Source organism: Ceratina calcarata, unplaced genomic scaffold (genome assembly GCF_001652005.2).
Source record: "Ceratina calcarata isolate Rehan_Ccalc_2016 unplaced genomic scaffold, ASM165200v1 scaffold147.2, whole genome shotgun sequence".
NCBI lineage: Eukaryota > Metazoa > Arthropoda > Insecta > Hymenoptera > Apidae > Ceratina > Ceratina calcarata.
The window spans coordinates 217375-239301 of record NW_017135881.1 but is presented as its reverse complement, the minus strand read 5'-3'; the positions used below and the strand labels follow the sequence as shown (position 1 = coordinate 239301).

The 21927-nt window shown below is 38.0% G+C and overlaps 6 protein-coding genes and 1 long non-coding RNA gene across 14 annotated transcripts in view; 4 read left to right on the top strand and 3 right to left on the bottom strand.

The window, feature by feature from the left end:
* The first annotated feature begins 28 nt into the window (after positions 1–28).
* Nup50 (nuclear pore complex protein Nup50) lies at positions 29–2739 on the top strand. Its single transcript, XM_018035932.2, has 4 exons — positions 29–320; positions 398–1347; positions 1403–1540; positions 1608–2739. Exons 1-4 carry the CDS (start codon positions 153–155, stop codon positions 1912–1914), a joined length of 1563 nt encoding a protein of 520 aa, XP_017891421.1. The 5' UTR covers positions 29–152; the 3' UTR covers positions 1915–2739.
* Positions 2740–2905: 166 nt separating this feature from the next.
* LOC108631753 (protein lin-9 homolog) lies at positions 2906–6231 on the bottom strand. 2 transcript variants are annotated; one of them, XM_018035922.2, is made up of 7 exons: positions 6171–6231; positions 5093–5432; positions 4717–5025; positions 4222–4639; positions 3792–4141; positions 3474–3720; positions 2906–3393 (listed from the first exon to the last, which is right to left on the bottom strand). In XM_018035922.2, exons 1-7 carry the CDS (start codon positions 6187–6189, stop codon positions 3202–3204), a joined length of 1875 nt encoding a protein of 624 aa, XP_017891411.1. In that variant the 5' UTR covers positions 6190–6231; the 3' UTR covers positions 2906–3201. The 2 variants fall into 2 exon arrangements, with proteins under 2 accessions (XP_017891411.1, XP_017891404.1); XM_018035915.2 differs by lacking the exon at positions 6171–6231 and adding an exon at positions 5827–6015.
* A 285-nt stretch (positions 6232–6516) lies between these two features.
* Positions 6517–8826, top strand: LOC108631333 (uncharacterized). Of its 4 annotated transcripts, XM_026819298.1 has the most exons (9): positions 6517–7062; positions 7162–7265; positions 7350–7508; positions 7568–7635; positions 7700–7882; positions 7946–8079; positions 8148–8252; positions 8312–8651; positions 8736–8826. In XM_026819298.1, exons 1-8 carry the CDS (start codon positions 6912–6914, stop codon positions 8479–8481), a joined length of 1074 nt encoding a protein of 357 aa, XP_026675099.1. In that variant the 5' UTR covers positions 6517–6911; the 3' UTR covers positions 8482–8651; positions 8736–8826. The 4 variants fall into 4 exon arrangements, with proteins under 4 accessions (XP_026675099.1, XP_026675100.1, XP_026675098.1 ...); XM_026819299.1 differs by having other exon boundaries at positions 7350–7385; positions 7700–8079; XM_026819297.1 differs by having other exon boundaries at positions 7700–8079.
* Positions 8658–9815, top strand: rtv (QVR superfamily protein rtv). The gene is made up of 3 exons (XM_026819303.1): positions 8658–8846; positions 9046–9213; positions 9279–9815. Exons 1-3 carry the CDS (start codon positions 8786–8788, stop codon positions 9479–9481), a joined length of 432 nt encoding a protein of 143 aa, XP_026675104.1. The 5' UTR covers positions 8658–8785; the 3' UTR covers positions 9482–9815.
* Positions 9623–13655, bottom strand: LOC108631777 (uncharacterized). Of its 3 annotated transcripts, XM_018035943.2 has the most exons (6): positions 12961–13194; positions 11329–11484; positions 10730–10847; positions 10565–10639; positions 10288–10455; positions 9623–10175 (listed from the first exon to the last, which is right to left on the bottom strand). In XM_018035943.2, exons 2-6 carry the CDS (start codon positions 11407–11409, stop codon positions 9973–9975), a joined length of 645 nt encoding a protein of 214 aa, XP_017891432.1. In that variant the 5' UTR covers positions 11410–11484; positions 12961–13194; the 3' UTR covers positions 9623–9972. The 3 variants fall into 3 exon arrangements, with proteins under 3 accessions (XP_017891432.1, XP_026675102.1, XP_017891437.1); XM_026819301.1 differs by lacking the exon at positions 11329–11484 and having other exon boundaries at positions 12961–13655; XM_018035948.2 differs by lacking the exons at positions 11329–11484; positions 12961–13194 and adding an exon at positions 11075–11292.
* Positions 13128–21927, top strand: part of LOC113465184 (uncharacterized) — a 23881-nt gene continuing 15081 nt past the window's right edge. The window contains exons 1-2 of the long non-coding RNA XR_003390026.1: positions 13128–13219; positions 13309–13391. This is a non-coding gene — a long non-coding RNA (uncharacterized LOC113465184). The remainder of the gene's footprint in view (positions 13220–13308; positions 13392–21927) is intronic.
* LOC108631935 (solute carrier family 41 member 1) lies at positions 13756–21779 on the bottom strand. Of its 2 annotated transcripts, none has more exons than XM_018036175.2 (9): positions 19448–21779; positions 18335–18445; positions 17904–18161; positions 16860–17134; positions 16026–16359; positions 15655–15949; positions 15364–15569; positions 15124–15272; positions 13756–15029 (listed from the first exon to the last, which is right to left on the bottom strand). In XM_018036175.2, the coding sequence occupies exons 3-9, from the start codon at positions 18157–18159 to the stop codon at positions 14853–14855; spliced, it is 1692 nt and encodes a 563-aa protein (XP_017891664.1). In that variant the 5' UTR covers positions 18160–18161; positions 18335–18445; positions 19448–21779; the 3' UTR covers positions 13756–14852. The 2 variants fall into 2 exon arrangements, with proteins under 2 accessions (XP_017891664.1, XP_017891673.1); XM_018036184.2 differs by having other exon boundaries at positions 16860–17014; positions 19448–21636.

The following is a 21927-nucleotide window of genomic DNA, read 5'->3' as shown; positions in this document are numbered from 1 at the left end:
TATAACTGCTTCTATTATAAATAATATAATACTTAAAATAGATTTCTGCTTATATTTATATCAGTAATTGTAACACTTGACTGTTGATGCCGATATTGTGTGTTTTCGCAAAAAAGATGTACGCAAAACAGTGTTAATTTTACTATTAGAATATGTTTACAAAAATGGCTGGCAAGAGGTCTGCAACTACAGAATTAAATCATGATAACTGGGATAAGGAAGATCGTCCTGAAGAAGCAGGGACATTCAAAAAGGCTCCCAATGAGGTAATGGAGAAACGTGTTGTTAAAAGAGCTAAGAGACGTTTGCAACCTTCGGATGTAAGTAATTCCTTGATTTTTACTTTCTTTAATCTTACGTCAATTATATTTTTGTCTTTCATAAAATGTGTTTTTAGGATTCTAGCAAAAGTGCGTTTGGTGCATTTACTGGTTTTAAAACAGTAACAGCATCTGCTGGAAATCCTTCGCCATTTAGCTTTTTAGCCAACAGTAATACTAGTACTAATACGAATACGAATGATACATCTTCAAAGACAGTTACAAATATAAATAAATCTACAACCAATGATGGTATTAAACGTAATGAAAATGGCACAAGTAAACAGAATATTTCAGACTCACAGACTAATCAGAAAAGTGATTCTGATCAGAAGGACAAAAATATATTTAAAAAGTCTACGGATTATTTTGCTAAGTTAAAGGGTTTAAATGAAAGTGTGGCACAGTGGATTAAGACTCATGTTGACTCAAATCCATTCTGCATATTGACACCAATATTTCAAGACTATGAAAGGTATTTGAAAGAAATTGAATCCAAACATGGAAATGAAACAGAAAAATCATCACCTTCGGAACATGCACAGAGTACTAACGATAATAAGGAAGCAGTAAGTGCAGAAAAGAAGTTTGAGAGTTCTCCATTTGGAAGTACATCAGCGAAATCGTTTAACACTACAGAATGGAAACCGGAGAAATCAATTTTTAGCAATATGAATACAAATTCTAAATCTATATTTGGACAATCTGACGGTACTGCAGACAGCAATAAATCCATTTTTAGCATTGATCAAGGTTTTGACTCGCATAAATCTCTGTTTGGTAACGTTGAACAGAAATCTGGTTCCAAAAGTATATTCGGAAATGTGAGTTCTGAAAAGAATCCATTCTTAAGTAAACCTTCTACTGCAACAGATAATAAAACAAATGAGCAAGAAACAAAGTCAGATTCAAAAAATATTACTCCTATGACTACTACTAGCTCTTTTCCTACAACAAACACAACTACTTTTTGCTTCGGTCAGAGTTCTGCTACCAGTAATACATCAACTGGATTTAGTTTTGGAAGGTAATTTTTTATACCTCTTTAATGTAACAAAAATAATAATATCATAATTTTGTAGTGCTAAACCTTTCACATTTGGAGCTCAAATGGTGAAGCCACAAGAACCTGAGAATAGTGAAGCAGAAGAAGAAGACGACGAACCACCAAAATCAGATTTCAAGCCAATCACGGAAGAAGGTGCAATATACCAACAGAGGTATGTTATACTTTTATATATCCTTTATCAAAGACATATAACATAATTATTTTCATATTTTTTACAGGTGTAAAGTTTTCTTTAAGAAAGATGGTAATTTCGTTGACAAAGGTATTGGGACATTGTTCCTAAAACCTACTCCAAATGATAAAATCCAATTATTGGTACGCGCAGAAACTTGCTCAGGAAACTTGCTGCTTAATACTTTATTAACTGAAAGTATCCCAACTAAACGCATGAATAAAAATACGGTAATGTTAGCTTGCGTACCAAATCCTGAATCTTCGCCGCCACCAGTACCAGTTCTCTTGAGAGTGAAAACAGAGGAAGATGCCGATGCGTTGTTAGAGGCACTTATCAAAAATAAGAAGTAATTAGAAAATTAAAGCTATAAATAATAAAGATAATCCTATGAAAAAAAGAAATATGATTACGCTGATTACAGAAACTGGAGAATTTTTAAATATAAAAGACAGATCTATTTGTTATTTGTATTGATTATGATACTTTGATTTCTCGAGTAAAAGAGGATTATGTAAAATAGAACTGCAGCAAATATTCTTTATTTTTCATTATACGATAGGGACGTCATGGTATCGTTACTATAAAAATATTGCATCTGTAATTAATGAATAAATATTAATCACTTTTAAAATACTTAAAATACATGTTAATCATTTGACATATGTACTAAGTACGTACGTTCTTTGTACGTATTTTGCACTAAGACGTTAAGTATGGTTGTATATATTATTTTGAATATATTATTTCTTATACGTTATTAATATCATGATAGGAGATAACTTCTAATTAAAAAAATATACTCATGCTCTGTATTTTTTGTTCCGCAATAATTTTCTGCGAAATGTTATATACGTATGTATTAAACATGCTATGATAGTCTAAAGTGAGTTCAACGCAGTGAACAATATTTAATCATTCTGTGTGAAAATATTTATAGTTCTTACATTTATGTTGTCTCATCAAATTCTGAATGAATAGATAAATTAGTTACCAAATAGAATAAATGGAAGTATATCATTTTTTTATGATCCATAGTGTATTTACAACTGAATATGCAAGGTGTTTTCGTGCATATATCTAATGTACAGAGTCGCTTGTTTTCCGAATAGTAATATAATAATTTCCGCAATTATAAATAAGCAATAGACATTAAAATCTGTGTACAAAGTAAAAAACTTATTCTACCTTCGTAACTTAATCTTATAAATTTCGGTGTAGAGTTAATAAAAGTTGCTATAGCAAAATGCATGCTTTATTCACAATAGCCACATTAATTTAACTTCAATTTTATAATCTATACGTAATTGTGTACAAATTGCAAAGCTGACATGTAAATCTTTTAAACATGAACATTTTTAAATGTTTAATGCAATCAACAGCACAGCACAATATTCTAAAAATCATTTATAGAATGTGACTTAAAAAACAATTATTGTATGTGTAGGACACATATTTACAATCTAATAATATATTTACTCTTTTCATGATGATATGCCCTATACAAAAAGATAATAAAATAAAGTTGGACTTTTTCTTATAAAATATTGTAATATGTTTTATATATATATCAATTTCATATTGTACAATCGTGAAAATAATCACTGTGAAAGTACCTGCGATAGATACTTTCATATTTACTAAGCCCTCTGAGCCATGAATGGTGTTAAAGCACCTTTCTGTCCAAGACCTAATTGTATATGTTGCATATGAATCTCGACGCAATTTTGAAAAACTTGTTGATTTTGCGGACTCAATTTCGAACGTATCTGTTCTATAGTGCCTTGCAATACCTTTAATTCATATGCATTACGATCTGAATCAGATAAACTCTGAAACGTAAATAGATTTGAATTAGGCCAGGATATCAAAGATACAAAAGACATATTACAGATATCGTTTCAGCAATTACCTTTACTTGAAGCATGAGAGCTGTTAAATCAGTTACTAAATGTGTCATCTTTCCGGGCTCCTTGTCGTTTATAATATTATTTCTCGCAACCATGTCTGCAGCTTCCTGTTTACACTTTTCACGAAGATGAGACGGAGCCAACATAGCTGCTACGCTAGGTTCAGGGGCCATTTCTTGACATAGCTCTTGAACTTCATTAAGAAAATCTTGTAAGGCGGTATTCATTTTTTCTAATTCAACTACGATTCTAAAAACAGAAATATTCGTAAAAACGAAGGTATGTTAAATATAAAATACGACAAAATAATATTCACGTACCCTGCATATCGCCTTTCAAAATCTGGTGGTAACGGTTCTCCAAAGGACCGTCTCTTCTCGGCCTCACCATTCATCTCCCTCAATTTTTTAATCTTCACTTTCTTCGCCGCCAATATTTTATTTATTTTAACCATGAACTCCAACAATTTTAGTGGATAGCCATTCATTGTTCCATCGATGTGGGATTTTTTTGGTATTGCTACAGAAGCATTGGATATTAAAGGATCGCTGTTCAAACGGGGCGACATTAATTTCATTGCGTATGGTGGAGAAGGTACGTATTGTACGTGCCGCGGTCTAAACTTTTGTGCAAACGAGGCGACACTTATTGTTTCTGGTAGCTCATTTGACTGTAAAGCATAGAAAATATTGAAAAGTTTAAACAACTTTAGGAATTAAATGTTAAAGAATTCTCGTTCCGTATACGTACCAGTACTTCATAATCTGGAACACTGTGCGTTCCAAGTCCAGCACGCTCAAATGTAATTCTGTAAGTGTTATTACTAGTATCCACAGCATCAATGCTACCCGTGAATAAACCGTCTTGCGGTTTTCTCAGTCTTGCTGTAACTTTGGTACCTATTACTAGCTGTAATGGTATTTCTGGTGGTAAATCTTTGTAACTGTTAATATCTGCAGCTTTTCTTTGTTGCAACATCCGAATTTTTTGTCTCTTTCTTTCTAATTCTCGTCTCTCCTCTTCAAAAAAGGACTGTGAACATCTTCGTGGTTTGCCCATCATTCTTCTTATTTTACACCACTCAACGCGTGTTAACTTCCGAGTTTTTAATTGTGGAAACGACTCTTTCAAGCAAATCATAAAGTCATTGTCACCCTCAAAAAGAGTTCTGTAAAATGAAAGTGATATTTAAGTTATACTGCATTAAACGATGGACGTATACGAATTGACTTCTCTCATACATACTTATCAATGTTACTGTAGAACCATTCGTAACAAACCCATTTGTGGGCTTTTGGTAATTTTAATAGGTTTCTTAATCTCATACCAATCTTTTGTCCAATTTTACGATCTGGAGATGCAGGTTGCGATGGTTTATCAGGCTCTTTCGCTTGTTTAATGGGTGTCAAAGAAGTCGATAAAGGCTGACTTAATACATTATTATTATTTTTTCTGGGCTCATGGGCTATTCTATTTTGCCTCTTTGCAGGAGACGGCCTGGGTACCTTTTTTGGTGATTGTTTAGTATCTGAATGCGACGGATCCTTCTTGATTCTAAAAAATACATACGGTGTAATATGTGCATCACATCAATTTCTAAGGACAGAGTGCTAATATTTACCTATGATGAGGATGATTAACCAATATGTCATCATAAAATAATTTATTTTTCTTTCTGATTCTCGCTGGCATTCCTCTTCGATTTAGAACTTGAACTGGTTGGGTAGGAGGATTTGGTTTTGGAGGTGGTTGTGTGCCCACTCTCTGCAGCCCTAAAGCTGCAGGTCCAAGTTCAGGTATCGGATCGGATTCTTCCGTTTCCATATGAGAATCAGTTGAATTATTTGAAATCTGATGATCATCCATATCCATGGTGTCATCATCCATCACTTCGGTCTTGATTTCATCAACTGATGGATATCCTCCATTCTTAATAGATAACAATGTTTCAGCAGATTCACCTAGAGATCACAATAATAGTTTGCTTTTATATCTATCACGATGCACCTAGCATTCAATGTCAATATATCTGAATCATGTACTTATAATTATTAAAGACATGATTATCACACTGCAAACTACTCTTTAAAGTACTCATATTAATTTTTTTATTCCATATTACATAGTAGTTTCTTATAAAATTCACAACTCAGAAAAAAATTATGTATAAGATTCTCAATTACGTTAAAAAGAATGATTTCTTTGTAAACATAAAATATACATTTCCCACTGGTTCCATTATTCTTAGTGAACGATTATTCTAAGAGGTTTTTTGAAAAGCAACGGGAATATTATTGTGTTTCCAGGTATAGACCTAACCAAACTTGTACGTAGTTCCATAAACAGAACACGTACTTATCATACTGGAGCAAAAGCTATTGCACAATAGATATTATAAAAACCACAAAGGATATTGTCAAATATTCGTCTGCAAGGTAGCCTTGGTAAATAAACTTTCGAACAGTAAAATGCTCCGTTGTCCCGCTTGAATTGTGTATTGGTCATTTTTGAAATTTTAAACCAGTTCCTCTTGAGCGCAATTGAAACACTAAGTATAAGTTTACAGGCGACCCGTGGCCGGGCCTTGTACGTAAATAAAGTAAAATTTGAAACGTTTCTCACTCCTACGTAACCGTTTCCGTTTTTCAATTAAGTTTTCTTATATTAATTTTATCAAGAATAAGTGAACTTTTACTCACTTTCAATCATCTCCGCCATGTTGCTATCAATGATGCATCATGGGTATGTTTCCTACGAGCTCGCCCGTTTCGCGGTGAATTTCGTTAATGGTTCTTTTCCGTCGTTCCGCAGCATTGGAACGCGCCACGTGGAATTTTCAAACTCCTTTAAACTATGAACATCACATAATGTATAATAAAATATGAAAAATCTTTATAATCCGAAAGATTTAACGCTTATAAACAAGGAAAAGATACAATATGCACGTCCCTGTTTATTAATATGATATTTATTATATATTATATTATAATGTAGACGACTTTACATGCGTAATTACAATTGTATAAATATAAATCGAGTTAGCTTAATATACCCTGAAATGCGCAATTTTTCTAAATGTTAATGCTAACTTAATATGTTACAAATAAACATCCTTTGGTTATTAATGATTTCATCCGCTAGTGCGGACAATATTGTCTCCATCGATCAATCCGTGACACTCACCAAACATTGTAGAAATAAGGAAAGATTAATAACGTCTGAAGAGAACGATGAGTATTTACTTATTAGCGCCGAGATTGACTCGCTGGTCGTGATGGAATGTCGATTTTGGTACGAGATATTGCTACGGGGATGAAAATTAAGATTCTCTCATTATATTTGTTTTATAAGGCAGCAACGACAAAGAAGAAAGGCAGTCGAAAATTTGGTATTACCAAGATCGGTACAGAGAGAATCCCGAAAAGGTGGTCGAATTGGAAATGGATAATAACGCATCATACAATAGAATTTATACTACTCCAGAATTTTCTTTGGCAATCAAGGATTTAAAGATAACAGACGCTGGGATTTATTTATGTCACGGTGAGGAGGGCCAGGAAGCTGAAAATAAATTCAACTATAGAATCGAACGTAATATTTCAATCAAACTTGAGAACCGCTTGGGTCTAGTTTAGATCTATACATATAATCTATGTATATAGTTGGTTGACTAAATTTGTTTTGCGATAGCAATCTCTAAGGAATACGGAGTTTCTTATATGGAGCAAGGAAATACGACTGACTGGGAAAAATATCGAGAAATGTACTTAGCGTCCGTTACCACCCGATTTGCTGTGAGATTAACCTCCACACTTATGCGATACCAGAGATTCGTTATTTATATACGTATCATTATCAAGCACGAATCGTACAATTAGGTTTCACAAATGTCCGAGCTGGCTGAAATTCGAAAGGTAGGAATAACGCTACAGGTGATTTCTGAATGGGGGCCTTGGGGCCCATGTGAACATTGTATACGTAATCGCGGATATAAGAAAAGTGTTGGACAGTGCCGATTGATACGACAGATAAATACGGTAACTGAAACAAATCGTGATATTAAAAATCGATAATTTAGAATTTCGCACCATTATAGGCAATTGCTAATAAAAGCGACTCATCTATTGTTAAATTTTTCCGGAAATCACCTTCAATACCTTGCAAGTAAGCAAGCCTATACATTTCACGTCAAATTACATAAATCTGTTGCAATGTGGTTTTGTTTAAGGGGAGTTTTACTCGAAGAAGAATTTCCTAGCGTCAGCAGTGCAGTGCGTCATTTGCCCGAATTCATTTTAAAGGAACCGTGCAAGAAGTGTCCTCGCGTGAAAACGATAAAGGGTCGAAAGTTCAAATACGTTAAACGATTCGTGCTCGCGGAGGGAGCTTATCTTACCGTTGTTTGCCCAGAGTATCTATCTATTTTCTCAGTATTTACGAGATACTTCCTTCTAACAAAACGCAAACGTTATAGGTCAACCCCAGATACACAGGTCTCGTGGAAGAAGGACGCGATTACGTTAGAAAAGGGTGTCCGGCGATCTTTTCGCAAATTGGATCCAGAAGCTCGCGTGATAGTGGACGCCTTTGGGACGCTTTATCTGATAGGTACTTCGAGTAGATAAATTATACATCGTACTTTTATAATGTTTCACGCTTCTGCCCACGCATATCAGAAGTGTCTACCCACGAAGAGGGGAACTACACGTGTTACATAGACAATGTGAATATGATGCAATTAAAAGTTATCGTTGTTGCTAAAGGAAAACTGTTGACGCAAGGTAACATACCTAAACGTTCTTACTTTGAGAAATTATTACCTGTCCTTCCTTTTTTGTAGAATTTTTACGTCATTTGGGATATCTGGGATTTATATTCCTACTTTGCTCATTTTGCTACTGCAGTGGTTTAATTTATGCATGGAGACAGAGACAGAGGAAGTCAAATGCTCCGAAGAACGATGCGGTCAAACAAGACGAAGAGATACCATTAATTGATCAGGGTCCATGATTTAAGAATCGTTTATCAACGAAAGTGATCAATTAAAATTCGTTGATAGTGCTTGGTAGCATTATCGACCGAGTCTTTAGGACGATTTCTTCGACGGGATGTTTTCAGACAGGCGATGACCTTAAAGGTAACCGAGTGAAAGGCGGCAGTGGGAGAGAGAACTGTATGGAGTACGTGTCCGTTTCTCGTGGTCGTAGTTTAGTTTCAAAATGGCTGAGTTTGATGATTCCTCTCCTTGTATGCCTGTTAACCAGTGAATAAATCGATAAGAACTGCACGCGTTTCCGAGCGAATACACATTAGGATGAATTCAAGGACATGGGCGTGCGCAATCTTTTGCCTGGCTCTTCTTCAGAGCGCACCCGGTGAGTCTCATCTGTTTTACATCTGTATACATCGCGAACGATATTATACTTTCACCGCATTCCGGATAGCGCATCTTTATTGCAAAGTACGGCGAGTTACTTGCGAACGCATTCACGTGCCAGTTCTGACGAAACGACGAACGCGTCTACGGATTGCGTTCGTTGGTACCGATGTAACTTATCGGTGCTCCCCTTTTAGGAGTTCTCCGGAGATGCGTGAATTGTAGATCAAGGGGAGATTTGGGATCATGCAAGGATCCTTTCACCATGAACGAGACGGAGATCGAAATGGAAAAAGGTGTCGACGCTGTTCCTTGCGCGTCCGGCTGGTGCGGCAAGATTATTGAACGGCACGGTTTAAATAATGGTAAGCTGCAGGTATTGCTCGTATTTTGTATAGGATTGTTTTACAAATAATATTGTTTCGCGCAGAGTATGGCACGGCCACGCAAAGACTTTGTTTCCAACGAGGGCCCGACGACGGCGAGGAGAGATGCGCGTACACCGTTTGGAATTACAAGAAGGTGTACATGTGTCTTTGTATGGGGGATCTATGCAATGGAACAACGAAGCTTAGCATATCCAATAGCTTAATCTTTACGATGCTTGGCGTTTTAATTCGATGGTTCGCTTGAGAATACCGGGACTGAATTGACTGTATATTATTGTATAAAAAGTTCCTTGTAACTATACATGACGTGATATCTTTAATGTCCAAGTGTAGCCAGTATAAAGTATCGATTTGTTGTTAGGTTTAAATGAATAAGATGTCTGTAAAAACATATACTCTAATTTTATTTATAACCGTATCTTATGTATAATCACAAGAAATTGAGGTATATACGTTTTATGTAATAAATCTGTATAACACATCAGCAAGACTGTAAAGTGCGGACAGTAGAAAACAGATGTAATTAGTTTATTTTCAAAATTTTTAAATAAAAAAAGTATCGAGCAGTGTAAAACAAACATCATTGTTTTATTATTTTCAATAGTTTTAAACAAGGAAGTGCTGCAGTGTTTTTAACATATTATAGCAGACATTCTCTTATTTTCCAAAATGCGATTAGCCGATTATCCTGAATAATATTAATAATGAATAAGATTATCAATTAATTCGTCTACATCAATTTCGCCTATAGAATGCAGAGGTGCGCCTCAAACTGCTCAATACGTGACCATGGAGACCGTTTCGACTCCTTTCTTCCTGGTTTCTCAAAAGCGCTCTTTCGTGTGGAATATCGTCGTAAAACAGTTCACCGCGGCTATAAAGGTATTTTACGAGTTGCATGGCCTTCCGACCAGTTATCAGATACGGGTCATGATATTCTGAAATAATATATGTGTTTTTCCCTTCTTACTTGAGAAACTAAATCATAATATCCACGCATTCACCTAGTATATATTTGCGTACCGAGTTTGTACTATGTATATTACTTACTGAGTCCGTTAGAAAAATCCGGTGTTACGTGTCTCGATTCGTGCGAACTATAACCGAGATCATTGATATCTACTGGCGGTATGAATACCCCAACCGGCCACAGGGCTTCAGCATTTTCCGGTTTGATATAAGTCGGTACAGTGTTAGGTCTATTGCGTAAATGTTGTCCTGTGAACAAACATAAGTCAATAAACGCAAGATAACATTAATACTAATTCAAAGTTAGCGAATATTCTAATGCGTTTGCTTTTACGCTTATCGTACGAAAATGTCATACCAAATACTCTAGGACTTCCTGTCGTGCTTCTTCTTCCTATGGAAACGTACGATCTCTGGTCGATCGTCCGATCCCCTGAGAGATTAGAATTAATTTTACCTCGTGGTAAAGCAAGATTTTTTTCAACGATACACGCCGTGTAATTACATACGTATATGAACTAACCATCTGTCGTAATACCGTGCTCGTAAATATGCGGAGGGGAAACAAATTTCACGTGCACTTTCGTAAGGGGCATGGCTCCAGTTGCTGCTACCGCAACAAAGAAGAGCACCGCTCTCATCTGTAATTAAAATTTTCAAACGTTCAAGCGGTCACCACGCGCTCCGCCACCGTCCCGGAACTTTAATTCCGGAACGAACGTATATAAACATATATTAAACTTCTCGCGGAATAGGCCTTGCTTCGAAGGACCACGCGTATGTATGTATAACTTTTACATTAGAAAGTATTCTAGTATAATATTTTGGGTCAAGGTACTGGAGGCTAAAATTTGTAAGTTTCGCTAACCCGGATGACCCACACGTCACTGCCGAACCGCATTTACGAAATACGCATTCACGCTATCGACGGATCTTGGTGAGATAGTGAGGCACGAAACGGCGATCGCGAATTCCTGAGGTTCTGACAAAAATTAATTGCAACCTCCGCGCGGCGCTGTCTAATGGTGCCAGATAATCTGGTAGTAATAAACGATAATCACACTTAGTGGCTAACGGGCACGACTATATCTCATCATAGGAGGAAGGTATGCATGTACATACAAGATAAGCAAGTAAGTCCCCGTAGTAGTGATTTGTTTGCAGCCTCGACTCATGTATCATCGTCATCGCGATATACATCATCGAGCAGTGTTAGGCAAACTGTTAGGCACGTGAATCGGGTGTTACCAATGCGGCTATCACGCGAAGCAACGTCCACTGAAATAAACAATTATCGTTCGACACGAATGCTTCATACATCAAACCAGTTTAAAAGCGAATCTGAAAGTGATCATAGGAGCAGCCATCCTCGAACCGCGATGTTCGCAAGTCTGTGTGTGTGTGTGTGCAGATGTACGCAATAGATGATTGTGAATTGGTTCGCTCATACATGACCCGCGACGCCGCGTCTTGCAATGGATTACATAGATATCTATTCGCGGTTTCGTCACTCGAGCCCAGTGCACATTCGAATGCGAGCATCCGTAGAAAGTAAACATCCGAATGCTGTTCATATTTTAGGTGAAACTTCGCCCTCGATTCGCTTTTAGTGTCTTGTTACCGCTGACCAATTTATACGGCTGTTCCCGCCGTCCACGAATAAGTTATCCAACGATACATTGACTAGCTCGCGTACCTGCAGCGTTCTTCGAGCTGAACGACTCGCGAATAACCACGGGATATTGTGTGATTGTTACAGCAAACACGTCGTTGATAAGTATCTTGAAAACTGTGCAAATTTATAACATTTGCACGTAGCCAACGAATGAATAGAATTGGTTAATAATCATTGATTGAAAAATATCGATCTCGGACTCTGTTTTCCGGAGCTGTGCTGATCTAATACGCAACCACACGATTGAAACCGGATCGCACATTTTCGATACGCTCACAGATACATGTATAATACATGTGTATGTATAAAGAGCCAAGATCGTTATTGTGTCCAAGATAGCAACGGTTAAAGCCATTCGCGTGTTCACTAGTGCGTGCCAAACTACCCTTTCGCCTTCTTATTCGTTCACCTTCACTCGCAACGTAGAGATGGCTCGAATGAATTGTGCGCCCATTATGAGCCAGCGTAGCGAACCACGACAGCAATGATAGACAGATAGATTCCGACACCTGTATTACGTACTCCCATGCATTTAATTTGTTCTATCACAACAATATTTGTTTACGAAATATTAAAAAGGAAATTGTCATAATAGGCAAAGAAACTTAATTTAATAATTTTAGGATCGATGTTAAAAGGTATGTTTTTTTTTTTTATTAAGAAACTTTGCTCTTAGAAAGTACCTGTTGCATACGAACAAGTGAATTATTTGCGTATGGGATAATTACAATGACGCGAAGTCACGCGAGCGAAAGTGATTAACATTAATCGAGAAAATCTTAGCCGCGCATGGTTGTTATGTCATCTACCATGATAAAATTGCCGACATTTAACTGCATCAACGAGCCACGTTCTACCAATTAACCCAGTCAAGTGTCACGTCCAATTAAACCTGAGCAATAAGCAATAAGAACGCGTAGCCTTCGGTTCTATTATTACGAAGAATGTCTATGCACGTCTGTAGCACGGATGTATCACCCAGACACGGGTGTGTCTTATTTTTCTTCGTAGCATTCAGGGAAAATTATTTTTATAACACTCTGCGTAGACAAATGTATCGGGAAAGTTGCGTCACTCACCTTGAACATCGCGATGGGCGCGTTTATCAAATTTCGGTCGCACTCGATGCTTAGTCTCGTCCCGGTCGTTGCACGGTTTACACGCGGTCGTACACCTGTGTTTAGAATAATATTACGTCGTAGTTGTTTTCCGAAACGATTCGCGTCGTGTCTTCTGGACGCGATCAGGAACTGCTCCAGTTTAAACGTCTCGGGTGAATGTCGCCCAGCATCCCCCTTCCTGTTAAATACCCCACCTGCGAGACACCACGCTGCGAAGGTACGTAAGGACTCACACCGGGGACACGGTGGTACTTTCATTTCGGTGAACGCGATAGAACTTATATATTCTTTTTGTACCGTTTGAAGATGCCACCATTCGCACGTGAGGCCCTCTCCCCCACATGTGCTATGGACGGAAGGATCGCTGCCGCAATGAACTCGTCAAAAAGGTAAAAAATTTTGGGTTTTCATAAATCAATGCATTGTCATCAGTTTCGATTACTATCAATACGATTATCTTATACGTAAGTCATTAATTTGGGATTTTATTAATGTCTCCTTTCGTTCGTTGTGAGGTACTTTTACGTACGCTACTGTGTGACTTAGAATACTAGAACAGTATATCAAACATGCCTACGCATTTAAATATTCAAATTAGTTTCTTGAGCTAGCACAATTATTTTCTATTCTTTATCAGAGGAATATTTACAAATGTATCAGTTTGCATTTTTATGGTTGCTGTAGAATGTTAAACACCATCTGTGCCGCACTGCCATTAATAAATTGCTAGTGTTAACAAATGACAATCATTGCTTAAAAGTTAAAGTGTTTTATTGATGGATACAAATCTTGTATATTTTAGAAGATACTGTTCTAAATCACAGTTTATCTATATAAAACTATTCACGATTATGAATTAGCTGCAATACTATTCAAGGAACCAAAAAATATAATATATAATGTTATTGTACCTTATGTTACTCACATGTCTCATAAAGAAGCGTTCATTTAAATTATTTTCATTTTGTGTGTATGTACAATCTATTTAATACAATATTTACAATCTATATTTTTGTTTTACTGGCATAAAATGGTATATTCGAATTAATAAAAGGTTTTGAGTAATTCTAAGTCGCTTACAGTTCTGCAAATTTAATTCCTATTTTTAAAATTTATGTGCTACTATACAAATTAGATTTCCTAGAAGACAATCATTCTATATTATAATTATCAATTGTTGTTAAAATATTGACTAGGTCTTCTCCTTGTATTAGACTAAGGCGAAATTAAAATGCACGCGAAAACATTAATTTATTTAAAATTCTGTAAATGCCGTCTGATACAAGTAGAAAATTAAAAAACGAGTAAATTCCTTCCACAATATATAAGAATTGTTACTAAACATATCTATCGTTTAACAGTACTTTTTTTTGGTTTACGTAATTGCGATTGTACGATTATTATTAGATCATAACGTGTTGCATCATAACTGAGCGTTTTGCTCGATCCAGTTGCGTTCGAATCAATATAATTGTACTTTGTTCTTTCTATTATTACCGAACCTACTTCAAGAACAGTGACACATTTTTTTTCTAATTCTCCGTGTTCAATCTCTATGATACAACTAATTAACGCGGCTAACGTACCATTAAGATGTCCCCTTAATGGAGGATAACGATCCTGTTCTCGTGTCCGTTCCGGATCAATCAGATCATACCGTAATAATACGCCGTACTCGTTTTCACGAGCTATTCATACTTTTAATTATCTTTCTCTCTGTTTGCTTCTCCCTCTCGAACACTATTAGATCGACGCTATTTAATGCGTCATTTAAATTTGTGCACTCGATGAGAAGTTCGACATACGATCTCCTATCGTATCATCGATCTCGCCACTTTGATCGTTCCGATTTACTTGCCGTATTCCTTGTGTATCTCTATGAGGAACCAGAACGCCGCTGCTAGGAGTATCGTTCCCGAAAGATCGCCCAAAGCCGTCAGGTACGGAATAGCGGAATTGTCCGGGTCGATTTTAAACCGCCACATAGCGTGGATAATGATATGGGCTACGTAGAGCAGTAGCATGACCTGGGAGACAAAAATCGATGCATTTTTCCCGATCGGTTCGGACCTTTCGCTTTTTCAATGTAGACGAGAATCGCAGATATTTCATTATACGCACCTGTAGAACGGCCATGAGTATGTAACAGGTTACGAAATAAGGGTTTAATGTGGACATTTCGTTTTTGATGTAATCCGCGACGAAAATGAAGATCAACTCGCCGAAGATAGCCATGCAAATGAGTATTCGGGCTGTTTTCGCGTACGGCGCTAGAAAATGAAAGCAAACGATGTTACGCAACCGGAGAACTATGCGAAAAACCGTGTAACGCGCAATGTTCGGTATTGTTGCATCACTCACAGCCTTTAAAGAGCGCTTTCCACGGGGCAATGAACATTTTCGAGTGCGGCGGTAATATTCCCATGATCGACGTCTGGTGCAACGTCGTCGAGATTCGAGACGCTTGCACCGATACCAAATTCCCTCCGATTCCGTTTATGATGGGCTGGAAAATCACGAATCCATTGAACGAATCAACAACCTCACCCAAAACCAAACCGCCGAATCTGCAACGAAATACAAATAAAAGTTTATCTCCCCGAGGATCGTCGCGGCCGTTTGTTAACGTAATAAAACGAACGTAATACGAACCCGCTGATAAATAGAGCTGATAAAACAGGAGTCCAACCAGACGTTAAAACATTTCTGGTATATTTATTTTTGAGAACCACGTAAATCCAAAACGGTAAAATCGCAAGGTAACAGCTGAGTACCACATACAGAAGCCACGGTTCTTCTTTCATTCTTGTAAAATATGCCGATGCGATCACCGATAACACGCTGAGTGATACGACGTCACCGAAGGAAGCAGCCAAGGGCGTAGCCAGGTTGTCGGGGTTCATTTTGCATCGATACGAGAACATGATAACCGCGATCATTACAAAATCTATCGGGCAATAATATTATTAATGAACGCGATATGCAGATTAATCGAGCAGAGTTCAATGCAAGATTCATTTTACCTAGAATGAAGCAGGAACTCGTGGCAGTGCATACGCTGGAGGCAGCTAACAGCAGGCAATTATCCCATTTAAATACGTATTCGCTACCTTCGGTTATCGCGTGGACTACGATCGCAAAGATCGACACTAAAATCGCCGCGACTATCGCCTGTATCTGGACTAAAGCGATATTACCGATAATCATCTTCGCGATCTCCCGGAAACCGTGCATATTTCCGAGATTCGCTTGCGTGCACAAGCGCGAGGCGAGGCACATGTCTAGATTGCCTTTCAGCCCCAATAGCGACGGCACCAGGATGAATAACTGAGAAACGGCCTGGAATACTTCCCAGTCCTAAAACAGAAGTGATGTTTAATTAAAAGAGAGGGCTTGCACGTGTCTCGAGCTGTTCTTACGGAAGGAACGACCATAGGAATGCAAATTACGTTCAAAGAATTTCTGTACCAGTAAATGCCAATATGATCTCGGATTGCGAACGTTCTTGCGGAAGGGATTTGGTCGTAGGATAAAAAAAAGGTGCGGTATTTATGTAAAAGATTGCCCGGATTACGATTCCGGTATTCTGACACGGAAGTAATCGTAATTCACTAGGCACGAAGACGCGGTAAAACGCGGAACCGCGATAAAAGATAAAAATATACGACCGTCCGTCTGTTTCAAGATTATCTTCAGACAATGGGCGTAAAGCGTGTCGATAAGAGAAACATGGTCTCTCGAGACGAAAATACGTGATTTACGATCGAGCCTGGGGTCTTCGATTCACGCGAGATAATTGAATCGGGAACTACGATTCGCTTTTAGCGCTTAATAAGTAGCTGTTGGATGGAACGTACCTTGACATTGTCAAGAACGAGGCCCGCCCCGATTGTACCGATCCCGGCGATGAAGAAGGGCACGGCAACTTGCAGGGTGGTCTGATACCATTTTTCATTTCTGTTGATGTCCCCGCTGAATCCGGCCGGATTATTATGAAAGTCGGGACCGGGATCTGAATTTTCGATGGAAGAGATCGTCACTAGGGAACTTCCACTGGAAATTGATCCACCACCAAGATTGGGCAGTGACATGTCCGTTTTGTTCTTTTCGCTGTTAGGGTTCTTTAGACCCGCTGAACCGAGAAATCAACACATCTCACATCGCACCGTACGGCATTTTAACGACACTTAATTATAACAAAGGTCAACAATATGCGATCGCGTGTCCATCAACTAGCCGCGCGTTATCGTCAATCGCTTCGTCGATCGGTTATCTAAACGAATTCCTCTTTTATCGTCACACTTCGCCTTAATCCCATGTTGACCACGAACTCACGGTTTCAGACGCGTAAATAACGAACTGTTCAAGCCTCGAGGCGATCCTGTAATTCGTTCCGATACCGTTGCGGAACACATCTCACAGTTCCGGAATGGATGAAAAATAAAAGGCAAGGTTATCGTGCTTGAACGATTGTCGTTATTTATAAATCGTCTTGCAATACAGACACGATATCTGCTTATTGTTTCTTGTTCTTGCGAGTAATGTCGCGCGAATGATGGTTCTGACGACAATGACTGCTTTACATCGTGACGTGCGATCAGGATTAATTAACGCAGTGAATTCTTATTAATACCTTGACTACGGAAAAATTCCGTTTCGATCGATTCTTTCGATACGTTCAATTTGTGCCGTGAGAAAGAGAAACTACTCGGTGACGATACTCGCGAAGAAATGTCTAAAAAGTCGTACGGGGCTTATATTTTAAACGACTCATACACATATAATTCAGGTTTTCGTAACCGTTAATCTACCATCATCGACCATTTATCAAATTTCAAGGCCACGCGCTTAACTGTACAGCCATTATATTATGTAAATGAACGAAGTCGCTGATAGCTTACCCGCCACTTTTTTCAACACCTCTGGTTCCGCTTTAATGCCGGTCGACGGGTTCTTCTCGTTACCCTTCTCTATGCAGTCGAAATCCAACGCGAGATTATCCTTCCCGTTCGACATGTTCTCTCGTTCTATGGTGAACGCTTGATCCTTCACCTTCATGTTTCCTAATTGCGCACTGCGATCCGTAGAATCGTTTAATTTTATATTATTTACGCGCAACAATGTCGGCTCAGTCGACGAGTCCGGAGAAACGACCATACCTGCAATTATTTTCCTTGATTCGTGAGCTGTATTTTTCCTTTTATTTAGTAAAACATGATTAGAGCATACGTGACAGTGAAGGCCGCCGCTCGTCAAGCCGGCGGTTAAAGAAAATCATTATAACAATGCTTAAGATAAACTATAATAGAAATTGTCTAGTCAAGAAACATACCGAGTTCGATGGTACCGGGCGATTTTGTAGTGTCCCCTTCGAAATTGGCAGAGTCCGGGATCGACCTGTGATACTTTCACGTCGGACCTGCCTATTTCGGTCAGCCTTGATCTGCGAAGATAAAATTTAATAAAGTTAATATTAGAATGGAAGCTGTATCAAGTTCTCAGAATCGTAAAACGTGTAGTATAATAATTTTCCATTGTACAGTATCCCGAGGTCAATCGATCACATCGACAATCGAAGATTTTATTAAGCAGATTATGGACTCCCAATAAAAAAAAAGATATTAATCAGAGATTTATTCATTAACTGATAACGAATAAGGGTTATCTACTTGATAGACAGATATTCTTTTAGTTAATGTCGTTGCTCTTGATCTAAACGATTTGATGGCACGTGTAACATTATATAGGAGATCAGCATAGTATCATTAAACGACACGAGGAACTTAGGTCTTGTATTACTATTAATCTCAAGCCCACGTGTGGTCGGATTTGAATTACACGAATGGAAAAGAGCTGAGGAGACGATCTATGCAGTATTTTGTGAGAATATACTTAGAGAGCAACATTTCGTGTGAAATATCGCTAATTCTGCATTATCAGCGTTTCTTCCAATAGCATCACTTTAGATTTTCGTTGAATTTAATCTTATTTATCCACGATAATAAATTTGCTCGCATTACTCAGAAAGTAATGAGAATTAATGCGATTCAACTTTTGACACACACGAATTTGCTACTAATTATATTTAAGCGAGATCCTCTGTACACGACGTACCGCGATAACAGTATCGGCATCATGTTTGGTAATCACAATCTATCACCGAAGATCACATGCGTCGTAACGAATGTACTCTACTTCTTAGCACTCTTTTTCGTATATCTACATACATGTTTACCCTTTAATTACCGCTCTTTTTAAACGTGGCCCGCGATACGTCGTGTTCTGTAGTACAACTGATATCGCCACAGCGTTCAGCGATATCGGCAAGTAAAAAAATAAATTATACGCGAAGTAGACGGAGACCAGCTTAGTCACCGTTTTATTAACGCTTTAAAAAAACTGTAAAAAAAACAGAGCATTTTTAATCACCGTGACTAATACTTACGTAGTAACGATGTATTGAAGAATTTGCGCCAGCGTGTCGACGTTTCCTGGTATGTCGTTTATTGTTCCCCGATGTTCGATTAACCCTGCCACTTCTGGTCTGCGCTTGTCCGATCCCGTCGATTTCGTGAAGAACTCCGCTCGGCCCGCTTTATGCGAGTCGAAATGAAGGAGCCGTTCCGTCGAATCGGCCACTATGATCGATGATTGGTCCAGCGTTGTGAGGATTCCGTACGAGAAATCGCACAAAAACTTGCAAATAGAAAGGAGGGTACGGAGTATAGAGGCACACGACGTATTTCGCACTGGTCGAGATTGAAAGTCACCACCGTCGCGCGTACTCGCGACTGTTTGCTGCACGCGGTCGTGGTTGACTGATAAAACCTCAGGCTTCAGGTCGTTTCTCGGCAATTCAGCCACTGTTCGTCTGGATGGATGCGACGACGTTTTCCTGTCCGGACGTACGTACGTCTGCTATCTCAGACGGCGATGGTGGGAGTCTTATCGCAAATAGACGTTAATCGTAGATCATTTATTGATTCGCAGCATCATCGCTCGAGGAAATTCCACTGGGCGAGTAGCAGTCGAGCCGCGACCCTTGCCGAGCCTGCGGCGTGGCGTCTCTTCTAATAGTTTCAATTAATGCGTTACGCACGTATGGATATACCTATCTCCGCAATAACAGTACTTCGGAAAAAGGAATTCTGGTTCGATTCGGATATTCTTAATGTTACGCGAGAACATGTGCAGAATTTGATTTTTTATTCTCGTTTTCTGTTAGCACGAACCTCATAAAATCCAGGGTTTCTTAACTGCCTTCGACGTGATTTGTATTTATCCGTGATCAAAATTTAAATCGATTCGTTTGAATTCATTTGGATATTAACAGGAGTTTGAAAAAAAGATTTAATTCATTTAAGGTTTTTCTTCGTAGTCAGGTAGACATGATCACTAACGCCTGAGAGTGACTTACCTGAATTAATATATCCGTTTTATTCAATTTTTTATTTTATCTTCGGAGAGTTCAGAAACGTAGACTCACATCCTCTTGATTATCGCTATTCTTCTTTTAATTATACGCTGACACATAGTTCAGCGTTTAAAAAACGATGCGCTTTACCAGGAAATCTTTTTTCGAGGATGAGTTTGCAAATATTAATAATGAATGAATCGTTCATTTAATATTATTCAACCAATTGAATCGATACTTGGGTAAATACAGCAGGAAAGATTAGTTTTTATTACATGGTGTCATAGTGTGCGAACGCATATCCTTCAGATAATCCAGTGGTCATTCCCGAAGAAATTTCTTAACAATTGGTATTCTACGCGTACAATTACGCCGATCGAATGGGATTTACGATGACGTCACACCCGGCAATATCGGGGAACACCTAACACGTGGCTTGCATTGACTGCGGTTACGACGACCGTAAATTTTGTAGTACGTAATTGAATTGTATTTTTTCTAGGTCGTCGTTAACTACGTAATTAATTTTAAAATGTGTGCACAGTAGAATTTTAACTAGTTTGTATAAACTTCGGAATATCGAAGACAATTGCATGTAGATTACACTGATAAGCCACACTGAACTGCCACTGGTTCTGATAAAATTTTTTTTGCGCTCGTAAACGTTTATTTTATGAGATTGTTTCTTTTAATGATCTGAGATTCATCCAACTCAATGATCTTAATCAATCGCGTAGATAATGTTATTGTTCTTCACACGTTTTCTCAGTAATTCTATCGATTAAGAAGAAACACTTGTCAGCTGGTTCACACACAGTTTATTGCACATCAGTGCGCTAGACTGCAACTGTAATTAACTGTCATTTAAATCTTTCACGTGAACCATGACGCGGATAATTGAATGACACTTGATGCTTCTCCGGAAATCACTCTGTCAATACACGTGCAGTCACTGTACGGTGCTGAAACGTTTAAGAACGATCATTTGGTAGCACGTTTCGACAGATACGCGAACAGACAGAACACTAACTCGCTGACAATCATATATAAACGATAACACGAAGCACAGATCGAGTACGTACTTTGATATTTATGTTTCAATATGTGGATGCCTTCCATTCGATTTTCAGTTTCAGTTAAAGGGCTGATATATCAAAGCCGTAGACAAGTCTCAGGAATTTCCATCAGTCAAACAGGCAAATGTATTTTCAATTGCAAATGTTATAAAATGTTTAGAGATCCTACAAAGTATATTGAAAAGTTCATAATTTATTATTACATTGCTAACGTAACTATGATTTAAGTATTTTAAATTGATCCTCGACATCGATTATCTTCTTCGGCTACATAAACTACTTAAAGATCTATTGGCTATACAGTCAATCCCAAAAGATTATGTATCTTAGAAAAACGCATTTCCTATAATTAAAAAGAAATCACACGTCGGAACAATAATACTAATAATAAATAGCTACGTGCTAAAATGTATAGAAGGAAATATCCAATTAATT

Bases quoted from the DNA above. Each gene is read 5' to 3' on its own strand.
- Nup50 (XM_018035932.2), top strand. From the start codon at position 153: ATGTTTACAAAAATGGCTGGCAAGAGGTCTGCAACTACAGAATTAAAT. The intron at 321-397 runs GTAAGTAATTCC...ATGTGTTTTTAG, and splicing joins GACGTTTGCAACCTTCGGAT to GATTCTAGCAAAAGTGCGTT. The intron at 1,348-1,402 runs GTAATTTTTTAT...ATAATTTTGTAG, and splicing joins ACTGGATTTAGTTTTGGAAG to TGCTAAACCTTTCACATTTG.
- LOC108631753 (XM_018035922.2), bottom strand. The intron at 3,721-3,791 runs GTACGTGAATAT...TTCTGTTTTTAG, and splicing joins TTTGAAAGGCGATATGCAGG to AATCGTAGTTGAATTAGAAA. The intron at 3,394-3,473 runs GTAATTGCTGAA...TTTACGTTTCAG, and splicing joins CTCTCATGCTTCAAGTAAAG to AGTTTATCTGATTCAGATCG.
- LOC108631333 (XM_026819297.1), top strand. From the start codon at position 6,912: ATGGATAATAACGCATCATACAATAGAATTTATACTACTCCAGAATTT. The intron at 7,063-7,161 runs GTAATATTTCAA...GTTTTGCGATAG, and splicing joins ATTCAACTATAGAATCGAAC to CAATCTCTAAGGAATACGGA. The intron at 8,080-8,147 runs GTACTTCGAGTA...CACGCATATCAG, and splicing joins TGGGACGCTTTATCTGATAG to AAGTGTCTACCCACGAAGAG.
- rtv (XM_026819303.1), top strand. From the start codon at position 8,786: ATGAATTCAAGGACATGGGCGTGCGCAATCTTTTGCCTGGCTCTTCTT. The intron at 8,847-9,045 runs GTGAGTCTCATC...CTCCCCTTTTAG, and splicing joins TCTTCTTCAGAGCGCACCCG to GAGTTCTCCGGAGATGCGTG. The intron at 9,214-9,278 runs GTAAGCTGCAGG...TGTTTCGCGCAG, and splicing joins ACGGCACGGTTTAAATAATG to AGTATGGCACGGCCACGCAA.
- LOC108631777 (XM_026819301.1), bottom strand. From the start codon at position 13,260: ATGAAAGTACCACCGTGTCCCCGGTGTGAGTCCTTACGTACCTTCGCA. The intron at 10,640-10,729 runs GTTAGTTCATAT...CTAATCTCTCAG, and splicing joins GCACGGTATTACGACAGATG to GGGATCGGACGATCGACCAG. The intron at 10,456-10,564 runs GTATGACATTTT...GTTTGTTCACAG, and splicing joins AGGAAGTCCTAGAGTATTTG to GACAACATTTACGCAATAGA.
- LOC108631935 (XM_018036175.2), bottom strand. From the start codon at position 18,159: ATGGTCGTTTCTCCGGACTCGTCGACTGAGCCGACATTGTTGCGCGTA. The intron at 16,360-16,859 runs GTACGTTCCATC...CTTCTGTTTTAG, and splicing joins TCGTTCTTGACAATGTCAAG to GACTGGGAAGTATTCCAGGC. The intron at 15,570-15,654 runs GTTCGTATTACG...ATTTCGTTGCAG, and splicing joins TCAGCTCTATTTATCAGCGG to ATTCGGCGGTTTGGTTTTGG.